General features: G+C 29.4%; 1 protein-coding gene and 1 long non-coding RNA gene across 2 annotated transcripts; both read right to left on the reverse strand.

The window, feature by feature from the left end:
- Positions 1-2,204: 2,204 nt before the first annotated feature.
- LOC145959151 (uncharacterized) lies at positions 2,205-2,603 on the reverse strand. The gene is made up of 3 exons (XR_014434890.1): positions 2,560-2,603; positions 2,361-2,456; positions 2,205-2,287 (listed from the first exon to the last, which is right to left on the reverse strand). It is a non-coding gene; the product is annotated as an uncharacterized LOC145959151 (long non-coding RNA).
- Positions 2,604-10,024: 7,421 nt separating this feature from the next.
- LOC145958859 (uncharacterized) lies at positions 10,025-15,341 on the reverse strand. Its single transcript, XM_083076398.1, has 6 exons — positions 13,961-15,341; positions 11,484-11,561; positions 11,368-11,394; positions 11,130-11,261; positions 10,903-11,013; positions 10,025-10,809 (listed from the first exon to the last, which is right to left on the reverse strand). Exons 3-6 carry the CDS (start codon positions 11,380-11,382, stop codon positions 10,726-10,728), a joined length of 342 nt encoding a protein of 113 aa, XP_082932524.1. The 5' UTR covers positions 11,383-11,394; positions 11,484-11,561; positions 13,961-15,341; the 3' UTR covers positions 10,025-10,725.
- Between the last annotated feature and the right edge of the window lie 547 nt (positions 15,342-15,888).

The following is a 15,888-nucleotide window of genomic DNA, read 5'->3' on the forward strand; positions in this document are numbered from 1 at the left end:
GTGTATTATATTTACAATTCTAAATTTAAAATAAATTATTGTATAGATAATTTGTAACTAGAATAAATTTTATGTATTTGTATGGTAGGAAATTGTTGTATTTTGAATTTAGAATTTAAATGAATGTAATGTAATTCGATTTATGCTAGTAGGAATATTAAAAAAAATTTAGTCACTTTTAAAGGTATAATGTATAAATCATTTGTATATATTTAAGTAGTATATAAATTGATATGTAAGAAAAGATTAGTTAATATTACATTTAAAATTAATAATTGTAAATTATAAAAAATTAGTAACACATTTAATTTGTAATTAAAGTAATATATAAAAAAAATTATTTACGTAATATTAAAATTGAAGAAAGAAATTAATAAAAATAACTAAAGGTTTAATGTGGGAAATTTAATATTGAAATCATATATAACAAATACTTGTATTGATAAATAAGTTGTAAATATTAAATGAAAATAATATTTAAGCATAATGTTAAAAGTAGAAAATGTTAAATTTATATTAATTTAAAATAATGAATTAAATATATAATTTTGTTAAATAGTAAAGAATAAAATTAGCGGTAAGTAGTTTCGAAAAATAATATATAAAATGTAATTATTATTAAATATTTGAAAATCATTCTCAGTTACTAAATATTAAGTATTATATTTTAGTAGTGTATTTAGTATTTTTTATTATTTAATATATGTAAGTAATTTTTATTCTCATATAATATTTATATTGTTTTATATTTATTATAACAAACATGTTTAGGAAGATGGAAAAAGAAGTAGCGAATAGTCAGTATTTTTAATTTAATAAAATTTTAAAAATAATACAAATGTAATTAATGATAAAAAAAATACAAATAATAAATATTTGGCCACTTATTTAAATTCAGATCCATGAAAAGACTAATTTTTGTAAATAAATTCACAAATTTGGTAAATATTTTATAAATTTATAAATGAATTATTATTAATACAATTTAATTAAGGTTTATATTATATTAGAAATGTCTCATAGAGGAGTCGATTATGTGCCCGACAAAGACGAGGAGGAGGAAGTCATTGTTCGCTCGGAGGAAGAATTGGCATATGAGCGATTAATCTTTGAATGGAGAAGGGTTACGACAGCTGAAGAAGCTACTAAAGCTTGCAAAAGAAGATCTATTGTCTCCGTTGTCTCCTCCAACACCGAAACTTGGAGATGACAATGATGACGACACATTTAGGTCATGTAACATTCGTCCTGTTATTGCTGGACCAGCTGGTTTGGTGGAAGCTGCGATGAGAAATAGGCAGTCTGATAATCCTTTACCAATGCAAGAGTTTTATTCTGATATTGGTCGAGTTGTGGTCATGGTGTTCAACAGTAACCTATGGCGTTATGCAGTTCATTATGTAAAATCCATAAGTTTTTTTTTCTATAATAAGTTGTATTTGTTAAAATTTATTCATACAATAAATATAATGCCACTACTAGAAGGATTGTATTCTAAGTTGGTTATTTTGCCATATCTACATCGGTTTTAAAACCGACTTAGATAAGGTCGTCGTAGATGAATGATCATATCTAAGTCGGTTACGTAAAAACCGACTTAGATGTATTTATACATTTAAGTTAGTTTTTACAAAACTGCCTTAGATGTGCACATACATCTAAGTCGATTTTTATCAAAACTGACTTAGATGTATATATGCACTTCTAAGACGGTTGTTATTCAAAACTGACTTAGATGTATATGTGCACATCTAAGACGGTTTTTATTCAAAACCGACTTAGATGTGCATATATACATCTAAGTCGGTTTTTTCTTAGAACCGCTGTAAATTGTATTTTTTTTAACCAGGTTAATTTTTAAAATAAAACTGATTCAATTATAAATAACCTGAAAAAACTGATTCAATTATCCAATGTAAGAGACACCAACAGAGACCAATTCGGGATCGTTATCATTATAGAAATGGATCAATTACATCATTATATAATATATATAATACTAAAGAAACAATATACTTGAAAACCAAGAAAGGCTAATCTAGTATCCATAAAGAAGAGTTTTTCTCTTACAAGGAGAAGAGAATATCAAAAAAATTAGGTCACACTACATTAGACATGCACTAGGCAGCCTAATATTGAAACCACATTCACCTATTTCTAAATTTTACATGTAATATTAGACCTTTCAACATGATCTATTTCTAAATTTTTCTAATAACAAATTTTCCCAATGAATCCAAATGTCTTCCAATTTGGTTTCCCCCAATGGTGTAGCATCTTCAAAAAGCTGCAACATATATACATCATATATTAGTTACATCATAAAAAGCATTAAAAGAAATTAATATTTTTAAATGTACCTCACTCCAACCATTTGTTACTCCCCCTTCAATTATTTCTGACATCCAATTCATGACATAGTATCCACATTCATAATGTCCTTGTTGTTTATAACTCTAAAACGAACACCAAATAAAGTAGTATAAATAGCTTTGTTTAATTAAGGTAATAAAAGAATTTCTTAGGCACATTGACTTTAATTACGAACCACTTACTTACCATGGGGTAAATCCATTCTAAGTTCTTTGACAGTGCAGTAGATAACGCAACAGATACAATGCAGCACACTTATATAACAAACAAGTATATGGTGCTCAGAGAAGATCACACACACAAACTATGATTCTTTATCATGAAATTTTCCATCAGCTTAATTGACTCAACTTGGGGTCAGTGTTTGGTAATGGTATATATGTCCATGGTGACCAATATTTTAGACAGTACTGGGTGATTTAAAATTAGAACCAAATAAGGCACATAAGATAATCTGGCTAACTTCTAAAATCTAATTATAAGGTTCATATGTTGGTGTCTTTAAATTTAAGTTTAGAACTATAATTATAATTAAAAGAACTAAATCGTTATATTTACTTTGACTTATTATTTAAAACACTACTTATTGTTAACTTGATTGTTAAAATAGATTCTTGACAAGTAATTATAAAATTTGTTTTAGTTATTACAAAATTATTATTTTAAATACATGATCAAGTATTGTATAGAAAATTCTTTTTCCCTCTGGCTTTTGCTGCCAAAGTTGACTATCTCATTAAATTATGGTTACTTTTTCTAAACTAAAAATGAGTTGCTGAACTAAATCAGAAAAATAGTCGTTAAGGAATCGAAAGCTTTTCTGTTTTCGCTTAGGTTGCATCCATCCAAAAAATTGGAAGCCATGGTATCTGCTTTCGCTACAGTAGTTTGTTGTATGCTATTAGTACTATTAAGTTAGTTGTGCCAAAGAAATTTCTTATCGGTGATACATTAATTGGTGCAATGATGGCAGTGGCATCAACAGAGGTGTATACATGGCAGCATCAACAGCACAAAAAAGACCCACAACGGTCAAAATTTAATTTCAATATATCAAAATATAAAAATTCAATATTAACCTGTATTGAGACGAGAACTAACTCTCCTGGGTAAGTAGACACAATAGAATGGAATGTTGATGTTGCATTAGTAGCAACAGAGTATCTAAAATGAAGAGAACAGAAAACCAAAGCTTAGAAAGTTAAACAACAATAAAATTACCACTAAGGAATTTGAAAATTAGTGACATTATCGTAATTCAATGTGTCTTTATATGTATTCCAAAATTTTCTTGTGCCATTCCTTGATGTTCAACCAAGATAAAATCCCAATTTATCGAATCCAATCAAAAACAAAAAAAGATGTTGCATCTATTTGTACTATGAAAGCGAAAAAATTACCCATTCTCTATGCCAAATTGATGAATAGAATCCAGACAGCGCAAAACAAGCTGAAAAAATATATGTTAATGGATAAAAATAAAATAATAAATAAAAAGCATAGTATGGAAATAAATGTCATGGTAGAAGGAAGAGGATATAACAAGTACGGAACCTTTTCATTGATCTCCAAACCAAGAAAGTTTAAATCTTGCCTCCTTCTAGCCATTTCAAGAAGAAAAATTCCATTGCCTGTAATAGCAATGCAAGTACACATGTCAAGAAAAAACAAGTAACATTAGTTTTATATTGATTCAGCTCTTTCTGAGTCCCCTGCTCCATCTTCTTTTATTACAGAATTTGAGAATCTAATACGACAATTTTATGATTAAAAGAAAATGTATGTAATGACCATATGTTCACATAAACTTTTAATATATATATATATATATTGACAGAAACTGTTAATATATTTTTTAGTGCTCGAGAACTACATACATGTTAATAGTTACAAAATTTTATTAGATACACACATAGTGAACATTAACTTTTTTTTTTCTTAAAAAAAAATTACCACTTCCTATGTCAACAACCAGAGATTGAGCTGGGTCAGAATAAATGCTGCTCCAGTTGATTTCAAAAGGGTATCCCTGCAAAATGTAACTACCATAAGCAGTAATATATCATTGATGTAGAATGGTTTTGCACTTTAATTTTCTTAATAAAGCAAGATCAGATTCATCATCATGATTAAACGAAATACTAGATTCAACAGTTTACCACCAAAAAAGAATTAAAAAAAAAAAGAAGCAAATACCATAATAATGCCTATAGTTTAGTTTTCTTTATTAACTCTTCTCATTTAAGTCAGAGTATGTGCTCTATGAACTATAATGTCCAAATGAAACAATCAACTTATTAAATGTTAAGTATTATTATTTATAGATTGTACATTCTTATCCAAGTCAAGGAACAATTCTTGATTGACCAAAACAAGTTCTGAACCACTTATGCTAGTAAGTTTTGGTGAAGATAGATGTTATTAATTAATAACACTTAACCATTATAAATAAATATTATATATTTGGAAGAAACAAATACTTTAACTATAGTTAAAGTTATCATATTAATGCTTAACATTTTAATGAAAAAAAATGGCAGTAAAAGTGATAGATCAGTGCATAGTCAATTTGGAGTAAAAGATCCAATCTAGCTACTTACAGCACAAATCAACGTTCAAATCATAACCTTTAAATCTACGAGAAAGAAATCAGATACACATAATACCGTGTTACACCACCCAGGTAAAAGGAAGAAAAAAAAAATTTGAAGTCCATAATGAGATTATACAAATCAGTCATGCATATTTTCCATCTTGATGACTTAAGAAAGTAGTTCTATACAGGTTGTTAAAAATTGTTTACTATGAAGTAAGAATCCAAATTATATATCATCTATTTTATCAGAATGAACTCCTAACATTTTGTGACTTTCATCCATAAGAACAAAAATTAAACCATGAAAATCTCTCTTTTAAGCATTGTGATAGATACCCTATTATAACAAGAGTCTATGTGAGGAGAAAGGAAAGTGATTAAGGACCCACATGAGCAACACAGGTGAGGTACAATGGATATGCATAAGGGGATTCTCTTTTTACTGTCTAGGCACATGGATGCAGGGGAGGGGAAGAGTGAGGAAGGTGTGAAGTTTGTTAAGGGTGTTACAAGTAGACAAAATGGAGAGAGAAAAGGCAAGAAAGAAATCATTGGGAACAGTAGGACATAGGAGGAAGCTAGGCCCTTCGAGAGCTAGCCTGGTCACTGTAATGCTCCATTTATGTTTCTTTCTTATTCAGTTTCTGTGATCTCTGGATTAAGTCTCTGTTTTCCTGCATTACTTGATAAATTTCATCAATTCATTGTTTGGACTCAAGCCCACAAAGGGAACCAAATCCAATAGAATAACAAATTCTCCAACTACTTTGTAAAATGAACTGGAATAGAAATGAAGGCATAAATAATTATGAAAGCTAACCAAACTACTTGAGATCTTTATCAATGCTACTGGAAAACTTCAGGGAAAAACTTTTTTTTGCCCAATTAGCAGGCTACCAGAAAGCCAAAAGGATACTATTCAGCCATATCCAGAGAGAGAACCACATAAAACCAAGTTGAACATTTTGATCAACAATTAAGAAATGTTCAACTTGAAGATTCAAGAAAGGAAAAAAAAAAGATATTGTACCAGTGCTACAGGCAGAAAAAATGACAGAAAAGTATTTGAATGGAAAACCAACCCACACAATAAGCAATTTAACACGTAACAAAAATAATTGGTTCTTAGGTACAATATTCATGTACACAAGTCCTTGAAAAATCACTAAAATATAAAATGGTTAATACCTCAACAGGTGTTGCTAAAACTAAAAGATATTGGATAGCTTCAACAAAAACACTAGGTTTTTTGATTTTGCAAGACCAACAGCACAAATAGCTTGCTCCTCCCCGCTATATTCAGGACATTGGCCATCCCTATGGAAGCAACAATGTCAGGTTAGAAGTAATGCAGTGAATATAAATAGGAGTTCCACTAAATAGTCAAGAGGTTTTTAATTAACACAGTAACAATTAAAAAAACATTTTATCTCCCTAAGATCATCCCTTACAATTTTTTTGTACATTAAAAGTTAAACAGCCAAAATAATTATAGAACATATATAGTAGCTCAAAAACACTACGAGTTCAAACAGAAACTAAATGCATAGGAAGTTTGACTTCAAACATTTAGTACCCCTAAACCTTATCAAACAGCTTTGCCAAAGTTATCTCAGTAACATTCATAAAATAATTATTAAAACTAAAATCAGAGACTATTGCGAAGGAACTGTGAAGAACACCTAACAAGAACAGAGAACAGAGAATAGAGAACCAAGAAGAATAAAGGCCAGAAGAGTCTCAAACAATCACTACCTTACAAAAAGAATTCACTTAACATCCTGCGGAATCGTCGACGCAAGCGCAATCGAGCTTGAGAGCGGTGAGGTAGCGATTGGGGCGGAGGAAGTGAGCGGAAGGGGCAACGTCCTGCGGAAGGGTTAAGGGAAGTTATACATAAAAACTGCGTTAAGTCAGTTTTAAGGAATGTGGAAGGGTTAAGGAATGTGGAAAGAGGGGAATTTATCTTTTAATTCTGCGGAAGAGTGGAAGGAGAGGATAAAGCAGGCACAGGAGCGGAGGGCGGAGGAGGCCAGAGAGAATGTGGCTAGGAGACCGAAGGGCACGCATGAATTGAGAGAGAATGAGCGGGGTTATTTTTCGGTCTCCATCTAAGTCAGTTTTATATAAAAACTGATGTAGATCACTTAACATCTAAGTCGGTTTTACTTAAAACCGTCGTAGATATATTTGTGTAAGCTATTCTACTACGGGTATTGTTTAAACCGTCGTAGATTACATTCCTTTTATTTACAAAAATGTCACCGCATCTTATTTTACATCATTTTTTAATAAACCGACTTAGATTGAGCGACTTAGATTACTCTTTTTGTAGTAGTGTGCATTCTATGTTTTTATTAACAAAAGGGCTTCCAGAAGTGACAACATTGATCAATATAGCCCATAATTTAGAAAGAGTTGCAACTTTTGTTGCTTTTGTGGACTTTATGACACCAACTGGGAACAAAAATTATACTATTAACTTGAAGGTATAGTGATTTTTTGATACATGATAAAGAAGAATGTATTTAAATAATTAAGTATATTGATTTTAGGACCCAACTACAACGATTGGTGCAAGCTTACATTACAAGGCAAAGCAGCACCCACAATATGGGGAAGACATTGTTGTCGGTTGTGTGTTAGTTTTGAAATAGATAATATTTGTTGTATATGATTATATAAAAAATTAATTAAATGTTGAATTAATTTAGTTAAATTTTTGTTCAGATTGTTGTGTTTGCCCCAGCTCGTATTTGTAGTCCTTACTTCTTGAACATAACAAAAAATAATGTACAATGGGTGGGTATAGATAGTGAAATTTAATTTGCAAAAATTTTAATAATGTATATTAAATAATTTGTATTATATGATAATTGTTTGTTGCATGTTTATTTAAGGTTATTCCGAAGGAAATATGAATCAATGAGGAAATAATTAATGTACTTTAAGTTAACCTTGTTTTTTAATTTGGATGTGTGTAATTTAATGTTTTATTTGGATTGTAAAATTTAAATTTCGAGAACATTATTATTATTTGTACACTTGATTGTGTTAAATGTATTTTTAGTTATTTGTTTACAATTCCCACAGTATATGTGTATTATCTTTAAATAATGTAGGGTCCTTGTAGTGTGTCACATGGGCCTAAAAATATAACATGATGAATGTCTTATAAGTTCAAAGTCTTGAGAAAGAAAAAGGTTGAAGTTCCTCTGCAAGTTTAAATTATAGCAGTTACTTTGAAGTATGGCTTCACCAATAGTGTTTGCACTTGTGTTTCAAAATCTTCACATATTTGAAACCGAATACAGTCTTGATTATGTGATGCAAATGCCATCTACTGGAAGGCTTATCAAACAAAATGAAGACATGAAACTTGTTGATTTGTTCAATGAGATACATAGGAGGCTGATCAAGATCTGCAGAACGCGCACCAGACACTTGTGCCTTCTTCACCACATGCCACGTGGCTCCACGCTGGCAACAATCACCGTGAATCTGTCAACTAACTCAAGTCTGCGTCAGTCAAATCACTACACCAGCTATTATATGGTGCATTACTCAACTTTTGTATCAATCCATTACAAATCGGACTTCACATTTAAATCAAAACCCTTTTTTAATTTCCCATCAATGTAAATGTTAATATTCTGTAAATTGAATCATTAATAAACCACCGTGACGTTCAACTAAAATTTATATTAATCTTCAACATATTCATTTCATTGTATGCCATTAGAATTTACTAACATCGTAAGCCAATTCTGTCCCTTCTATTAATAAAAATACTGAAATTATCCATAATTTATGTCTAAAGAACATTAATACCATATAGACCATTATAAAATCTATTGTAAAATTAAACTAAATATGAGTAAATACAATTATCCTTATCTTCCATAACTCCAAATACAATAGTAGATCCTTCCTGCATATTGTTGATTCTGCAAAACTCAGTTCATCCTTTACTCAAATTGTAGTGCAGGCTTGATTCATTTTCCTGACCTATATTGTATTCAAATATGTTGCCAGTATGATCAACTAAATCAATATGTTTTGCAGTTTTCGAAATACCATTTTCACAAAATCCAATTGGCAATCTCTGTAAACAAACAAATTAAGTGTAGAACAATCAATATTAAACTATTTTTATAATTAATATATATATATATATATATATATATATATATATTCATTAAATGTAAGTTGTATTTGAATTACATACCAGAATAGATGTGCTAACATCAACGACATTCATTTGTTTATGCACTTTATGTAAAAACTGAGAATGATGCCAAATGTCTACTAGCACCTCGTTGCAACTTATACTACAAGTTACAAACTGAGATTGGTTCCTAAGTTTGAAAACCCTCTTTGTCTTCGGATAATTCACTTCATCACCTAATCTACCTTTAACTATCATAAAAAAGAAATTTACATCCAGAAATATAAGTGTCAGCCAATCACATCTATGAAGCTCATAAAAAGGACCAATACCTTCTTTCCCTTCAGTCAAATAAACTCATCCATTTTTTTCCCTAACAAAAACTTCAAAATTATTTCCCATAGGATCTTCCAGAGTAACCAGTAATGTCATTATAATAATCAAGTGAAAACAATAACAACAATCTTATTTTTCTCTACATTCAACAATAAAATCAGAAAGTTACATACAACAATAAAATGACAAAGTTACATACAACAATCAAATCATAAACTTTATTTTCAAATATAATTTTAGATGAATAATATAAAAGACGATGTTTTTACTTACATATGCATCCAAATATTCAACATGAAAATGACATTTTTGATATCTTTCATTGTTTCCATTGCTTCTTCAGCATCATAAACACACTTGTCCATTTTGACGAACAAAAAGTGCAAACAACACAAAAAGTTTTCCAGTAACATAAACCCTAACAAACAACACAACTTAGATGCATACTTTTTCTTGTATGGCTGTATGTCATCAACATCTATATAACATTATGAAAAAAATATCGCAAAAAAAATATAAACTGATAAGGCCCATTATGGCACATAACGTCACTTCATAGGATTTGAATCATTATTCGAAAGTTACGAAACAAATTTTGTCTTTTCGAATTCATACCGGTTACCAAGGCTGGTTGTAAAATGTGGTGTTGCAACTTCCAAGTTTTCAACTTTAAACCAATACAAGTCTCTTCATTGCCAATACTCGTTACCAATACACGTGTCAAAACGGTTCATTCTTTATGCAAACATGTATGACAACAAGTGTTTTTTCCTTCAATAGGTGTCATAATAATAATATAATACTTTATTAATTTTAATATAATTTATAACAATTATATTTACACATTTGACATAACCTTTTTTTTATTCTTTAATACTTTTTTAAACATTAGTATCAGTTTTTTTTATTCATATTTACCCAACAAATTAATTTTTTCTTTTCGTACACATTGTTTCTAATTAAAGTACAAAATTCAAATAATTTAAATTAAAATATAAGTTATATACATCGGTATTCATTATGAATTGTTTAAATAGGATTATGCAGTACAACGATGGCGTGAAAATACGATCTCATCACCAACAACTTAGTCATCCTTTGCACAACAAACTAACAAATTCCTCCATCAATCACTCATTGGTCCAACATCACAAAAAAAATGAAATTACTGTTTAGTTTTTGTAATATTTCATGTATCATACACTTTATTTATGCCAAATCAAATTCAATCAAACAATTACATTAACTTACATCATTCACCTTGATTTTTTATCATACTATGTAGGAATTCACACCAACCACCTCCATAATTAAAATTCGAAGGAACACCATAATTCTGAAATAATTATTCCAATATAACAATTAATTTATTAGAAAGACCAAATAAATCAAAATCAACCAAAATAATTATCATTATATACAAACTAACCATATATGTGGGCATCAAATTTGGAATCGACATTACTCCACCTTCATCAAATTCAATATTAACACCACTTGAGCCAAACCATACTGGCGAAGGACTCATATATTGTGTTGCCTGACACATTAAAAAATTTACCTTAAGCCGTGTATAACATGTCTACACTTCATTATAATAAACTGTTTTAAATATTCAAATCACACAAATTAAGTCTGAAAATTAAAATAACTAACCATATACGTGCCCAATGGATTAGGCATTGACAAAATTGGTTGTTGTGGGAATTGATTCAAACTATTAACCTCACAACCCTTATCATTCTTAACCTTTGTTGTGCCCTCCCCACATCCATACTTTGCTTCATTCTGTCGTACAAAAATGACTTATGTCATTTATATTCTATTTTTAATACAATATAATTCATGACATAACATTTTTGTCATTATCTTTTAAAACTTATTCATTACTTACCCAAGCCTTCATCATTGGTTGTTTACCCTGAAACAAATTATAACAACTTCAATATAAATGAATATAGGGATTAACATCAATTTATCATTGAAAATATTTAAATTCCAACAAATTACCTTTACTTTATCTCTTGCAGTTGTAATAGCTGCATTTTTTGACCCACAAACACCATCAATTTCACTTACATGATGCTCCTGAGAAACAATAGCAGGGCATGTTGTTATAAAGTGACTAGATTTCTTGCAGTTAGAACATTTTCTACTATTCTTTTTTTGTTTTTTTTGTTACTGGAGCACCTTTTGTCTTAATGACATTTAGATCACAAAAATCGTTTCTTTCACACTTATCATTTAATTGCAACTTCTTTTCAACGTTTTCTTTTAACTTGAGGACTTCATTTCTAATAAAATTGAAACTATCAGATTTTTTTGCTGTAATACTGCACAGACTGTTACAACACGCAACCAATGATGTAAAACGAGCCATAACCATCATATCAGTATCTTTAACTTCTGACTCAAAAGATGACATATATGAACTTTTAGCATCCTTCAACCATCTCTTGCAAATCAAAATACTTGGAAAACACTTCATGTGTTCATATCGCATTACACATATTATGTGCGAGCATGGAAAGCCACAAAACTCATACATCATGCAATCACACACAAATTTACCTTCTTGTTTATCATATCCAACATCATGTTCATGATGACGCTCACAAAATTTGTCCACCTTAAAAGAAACCTTATCCTCAACTTCAAATCTCTTTGTCACATTCAAAGATCCAACAGTAATAATTTCTAATGACACTTGTTTAAAAATATTTCTTGTGAATAAATTAGTAGCCTTTCGCTCAATTTTTGGAATAGAGGATGTAAGAACAGGTTCAATATATAATGAATTATAATCTGAAACTAATTCATTGTACCTAAAATCCCTTAAAGAGTGCTCAAAATTATACAACAACTCAACAATTGTATTTTTCCTCCTTATATAGGTTTTGATACAAGAATTAATCCCTTCACATAATGACGTTGTCCTTATTCCTACAAAAAATTTATCACGAAGATATGCATGAGCCCACATGTGCCTCTTCCTATAAACTTCACTAACCCAATTGTTATCTTCAACCTGATGCTTAACAACTAACTTCTGCCAAAATTTTTCAAATTCACTTGATGAAAAATTACCATACATTGCTCTTTTGAAGTCAACTTAGAAATTCGAATTCTTAACATTTTGACAGACATTTTTTTGCAAATGCCAACCACAAAGTCTATGTGTAGCATTTAGAAACACCTATTTTATTGCCTCCCTCATTGCTCCATCACCATCTGTGACAATGGACTTCGGTTGTTTGTTGCACATTGCATCTAAAAATGTTTGTAACACTCACTTGTATGTTTCAATTGTTTCGTCTAAAACAACACTACAACCAAATATCACAGTTTGAGAATGATGATTTTTCCAGAAAAAATTACTAAAGGCTTATTGTACTTATTTTTCTTGTACGTGCTATCAAATGCAACAACATCTCCAAAACATTGGAAATCAGATCTGCTGGTACCATCAGACCAAAATAGGTGCTTCAGTTGACCTTCATTGCCAACAATATATCTTAAAAAAAAACATTGCATCATTATCTGCCTTTCCTTGTAAATAATTTAAGGCAGCCATTACATCCCCCCATTCAACTTTACATAGTCTATGTTGTGAAATATGATTATAAACATCTTTCTTATTGAACCCTAAACCAACAGAGCCCCCCTTTTGCTCCATCATGAAACCCATTATGTGACATGTTCTTACACCTTGAGCATGCAACGAATCAACATGTGCTTTGTCTGCACTACACAGCCCACGATATGTAGGGATTAATTGATCAATTTATTTTCACATCTAATATGATTATGACTTGCCTCAAATGATACCACTTTCCATTTATAGCTACTTTCATCTAAACGAACACGTAATTTTGCTTTACAATTGGTTTGTGTCAAAGGTCTATGTTGTTTTTTCCTATCATCTTTAATAAAGTGTTTCTTATCCCTCAAACCCACCTATTTGCACAAAAATTGGCGCATTACAATATTGTGATTTTTGTAAAACCAACTTCATCTTTTCTAACACCAAAACCATGATACTTTGCATAACCAAAATAGAATTTATAAGCATCATGTTTACTACAGAACTCCATCTCCAAAATCTCATCTGCTGTTAAATTAATATAACTTTTGTATTCAAATCCACTCAAACCTACATTTTCTACTTTATGACTTTCACTTTCGCTATCATTAGAAATATCTTCATTTTCTTCTTCATAATTTTCAATATCACTATCTTTACAAATATCAATGTCATTAAAACTACACTCTTCATCATCACTTAAATTAACACATGCTTCATCATTCAAATTTGCCATCTGTATAGTATGTGAAAAATCGAACACAAATATTACTAAACAACACAATCAAAGTAACTAAACCTTAAATCAGAATTTCAAATTACCCACAAAACAAACCGAACCATATAAAAAATATTATTTTCGGGAACACAACTATGGAAAAGGTATCTGGAACATAACACTTACATGTATGACTGACACCAACAGATAACCACTCCGATCAAATGCCTCGTCGGACAATTATTTCATCGGAGATGATGACACTTTACGCCTCACAAACAAAGTTCCTTCGCCGGAGAACAACAAGTCTTCGCGTGCGTATTCAAAAATCACAGTCGCAACCACCTCGCTTGAAAACGCCAATTTTACGGTTCAATAACGGGGCTCAAAAATGAAAATACGAAGCCCTCAGTGGAGAAGGGCAATTTTACGTTGATAGCCTTCGGTGAAATTACCTTCTTGTCCCTTTACGAAATGTTAAAGTTTCAAACCACCCATATAACAGTGAGTCACCTCATTAATGCCACATGTCAATTTGTGATTTGTTCTCATATAAGGGGCACCACAACCCCTTAAAATAAAGGGAGTTGCTACGGTACCTTCAAAGATCGAGGGGTTTCAACACATTTTTCTATGTAAATTCATAAAAGATTTTATAAAAATTAATTTAATTATAAAATGAATAATCCAAATTATACTTATAAAATAAAAAGTAAGATAAAATTATAGAGATTAAAATTATAAAATTTCAATAATATTATAAAATATTAAAAAAAAAAAGAAAAAAATTAATAAATAATAGAAATAAAAAATTATTAAAATTACAATAAAGAAATTTAAAAATTTAAGACAAAAAGACAAAAAATATACTTAAAAAATTATTAAAATTAAAATATAGAAATTCAAAAAATTTAAATGAAAAAATAAAAATATACTTAAAAAATTATTAAAATTAAACTATTTAAATATATAATAATATTATTACAAATAAATTAAAATATATAAAATAAAAATAAAATCACTAAATAATTTAAAATTTGAAAGAATAAAATATCATAAATGTTATTTAAATAAATTATTAAAAATATAAAATATAAAAAACTGTACTGGTACCTCTTGAATAAGATGGATACCATATAATTTCTCTAAAATAAAAGGGCACCGAAGCAATAGCCATTTTTTTTATTTCCACGTGGGTTAAGGGTTTGATGCACATGGGAAAGTTTTAAAGTTTTTTATGTCTTTACGATCGCGTTTGGATACTGTGGTTGTTTTTCTTTCTGTTTGTAGCAAATAAGACCTCGACAGATTCAAATCTTCTATCTCCAACCCTGTCCTCAAATCCTGTCCCTCCAATCATAATATGACATCTAGATTATTACATCATTATTTTTTATTTTAATTTTGATTTTCAAAAGCTATAACCGATTCTGTCACTACTTTTTCTCTCACATCCGTTTCTCACCGCAATGTTCTTTGTAAAAAGTGCGACATTTCTATCAAAATTACTGGCATGCCATTGCGGATGAAAATATAGCTTGATTTTATAGGTAGCATAGCGTTTGAATTTTACCCAGCCAAAAAGTGCCAAAAAAAAAAAAAAAGAAAATAATTCAGGAAAAAGGAATAAACTTTGCCACGTATACTATATGATAAAGATCTGATACTGTTATATTAACAAAATTATTATTTTGTTAAGTAGTTATATATATATATGTATATATATATATATTTTAAATATATTTTATTTCTAAGAAAATATCTATTTTTATTTTGTAATTTCAAGAATACGATTCACATAAATATTATAAATAGGAAAATTATTTTTAGATATATTTTTTAAAAAATTATTATATTTAAATATTTTTAAATTCAAAATAATTTAAATAAAATAAATAAAAATAAAAGGCCTAAAAGAATATGTAATAGATATTGTTCATCGTCATATTTCTAAGAAATAAAAAATAACTTTCCTATTTATAATAATTTTTTTCCTAGCATTCTTTTTTTATATTGATATTCTAATAACTTACACACTGATTATAAGATCTAATATTGTACAGGTTAGTGAGACTAAAACTAACAAGTTTTTAATTTATTGATCACACCAATGG

The sequence above is a fragment of the Cajanus cajan genome, chromosome 6 (genome assembly GCF_000230855.2).
Source record: "Cajanus cajan strain Asha chromosome 6, NIPB_CcT2T_4, whole genome shotgun sequence".
Lineage (NCBI taxonomy): Eukaryota > Viridiplantae > Streptophyta > Magnoliopsida > Fabales > Fabaceae > Cajanus > Cajanus cajan.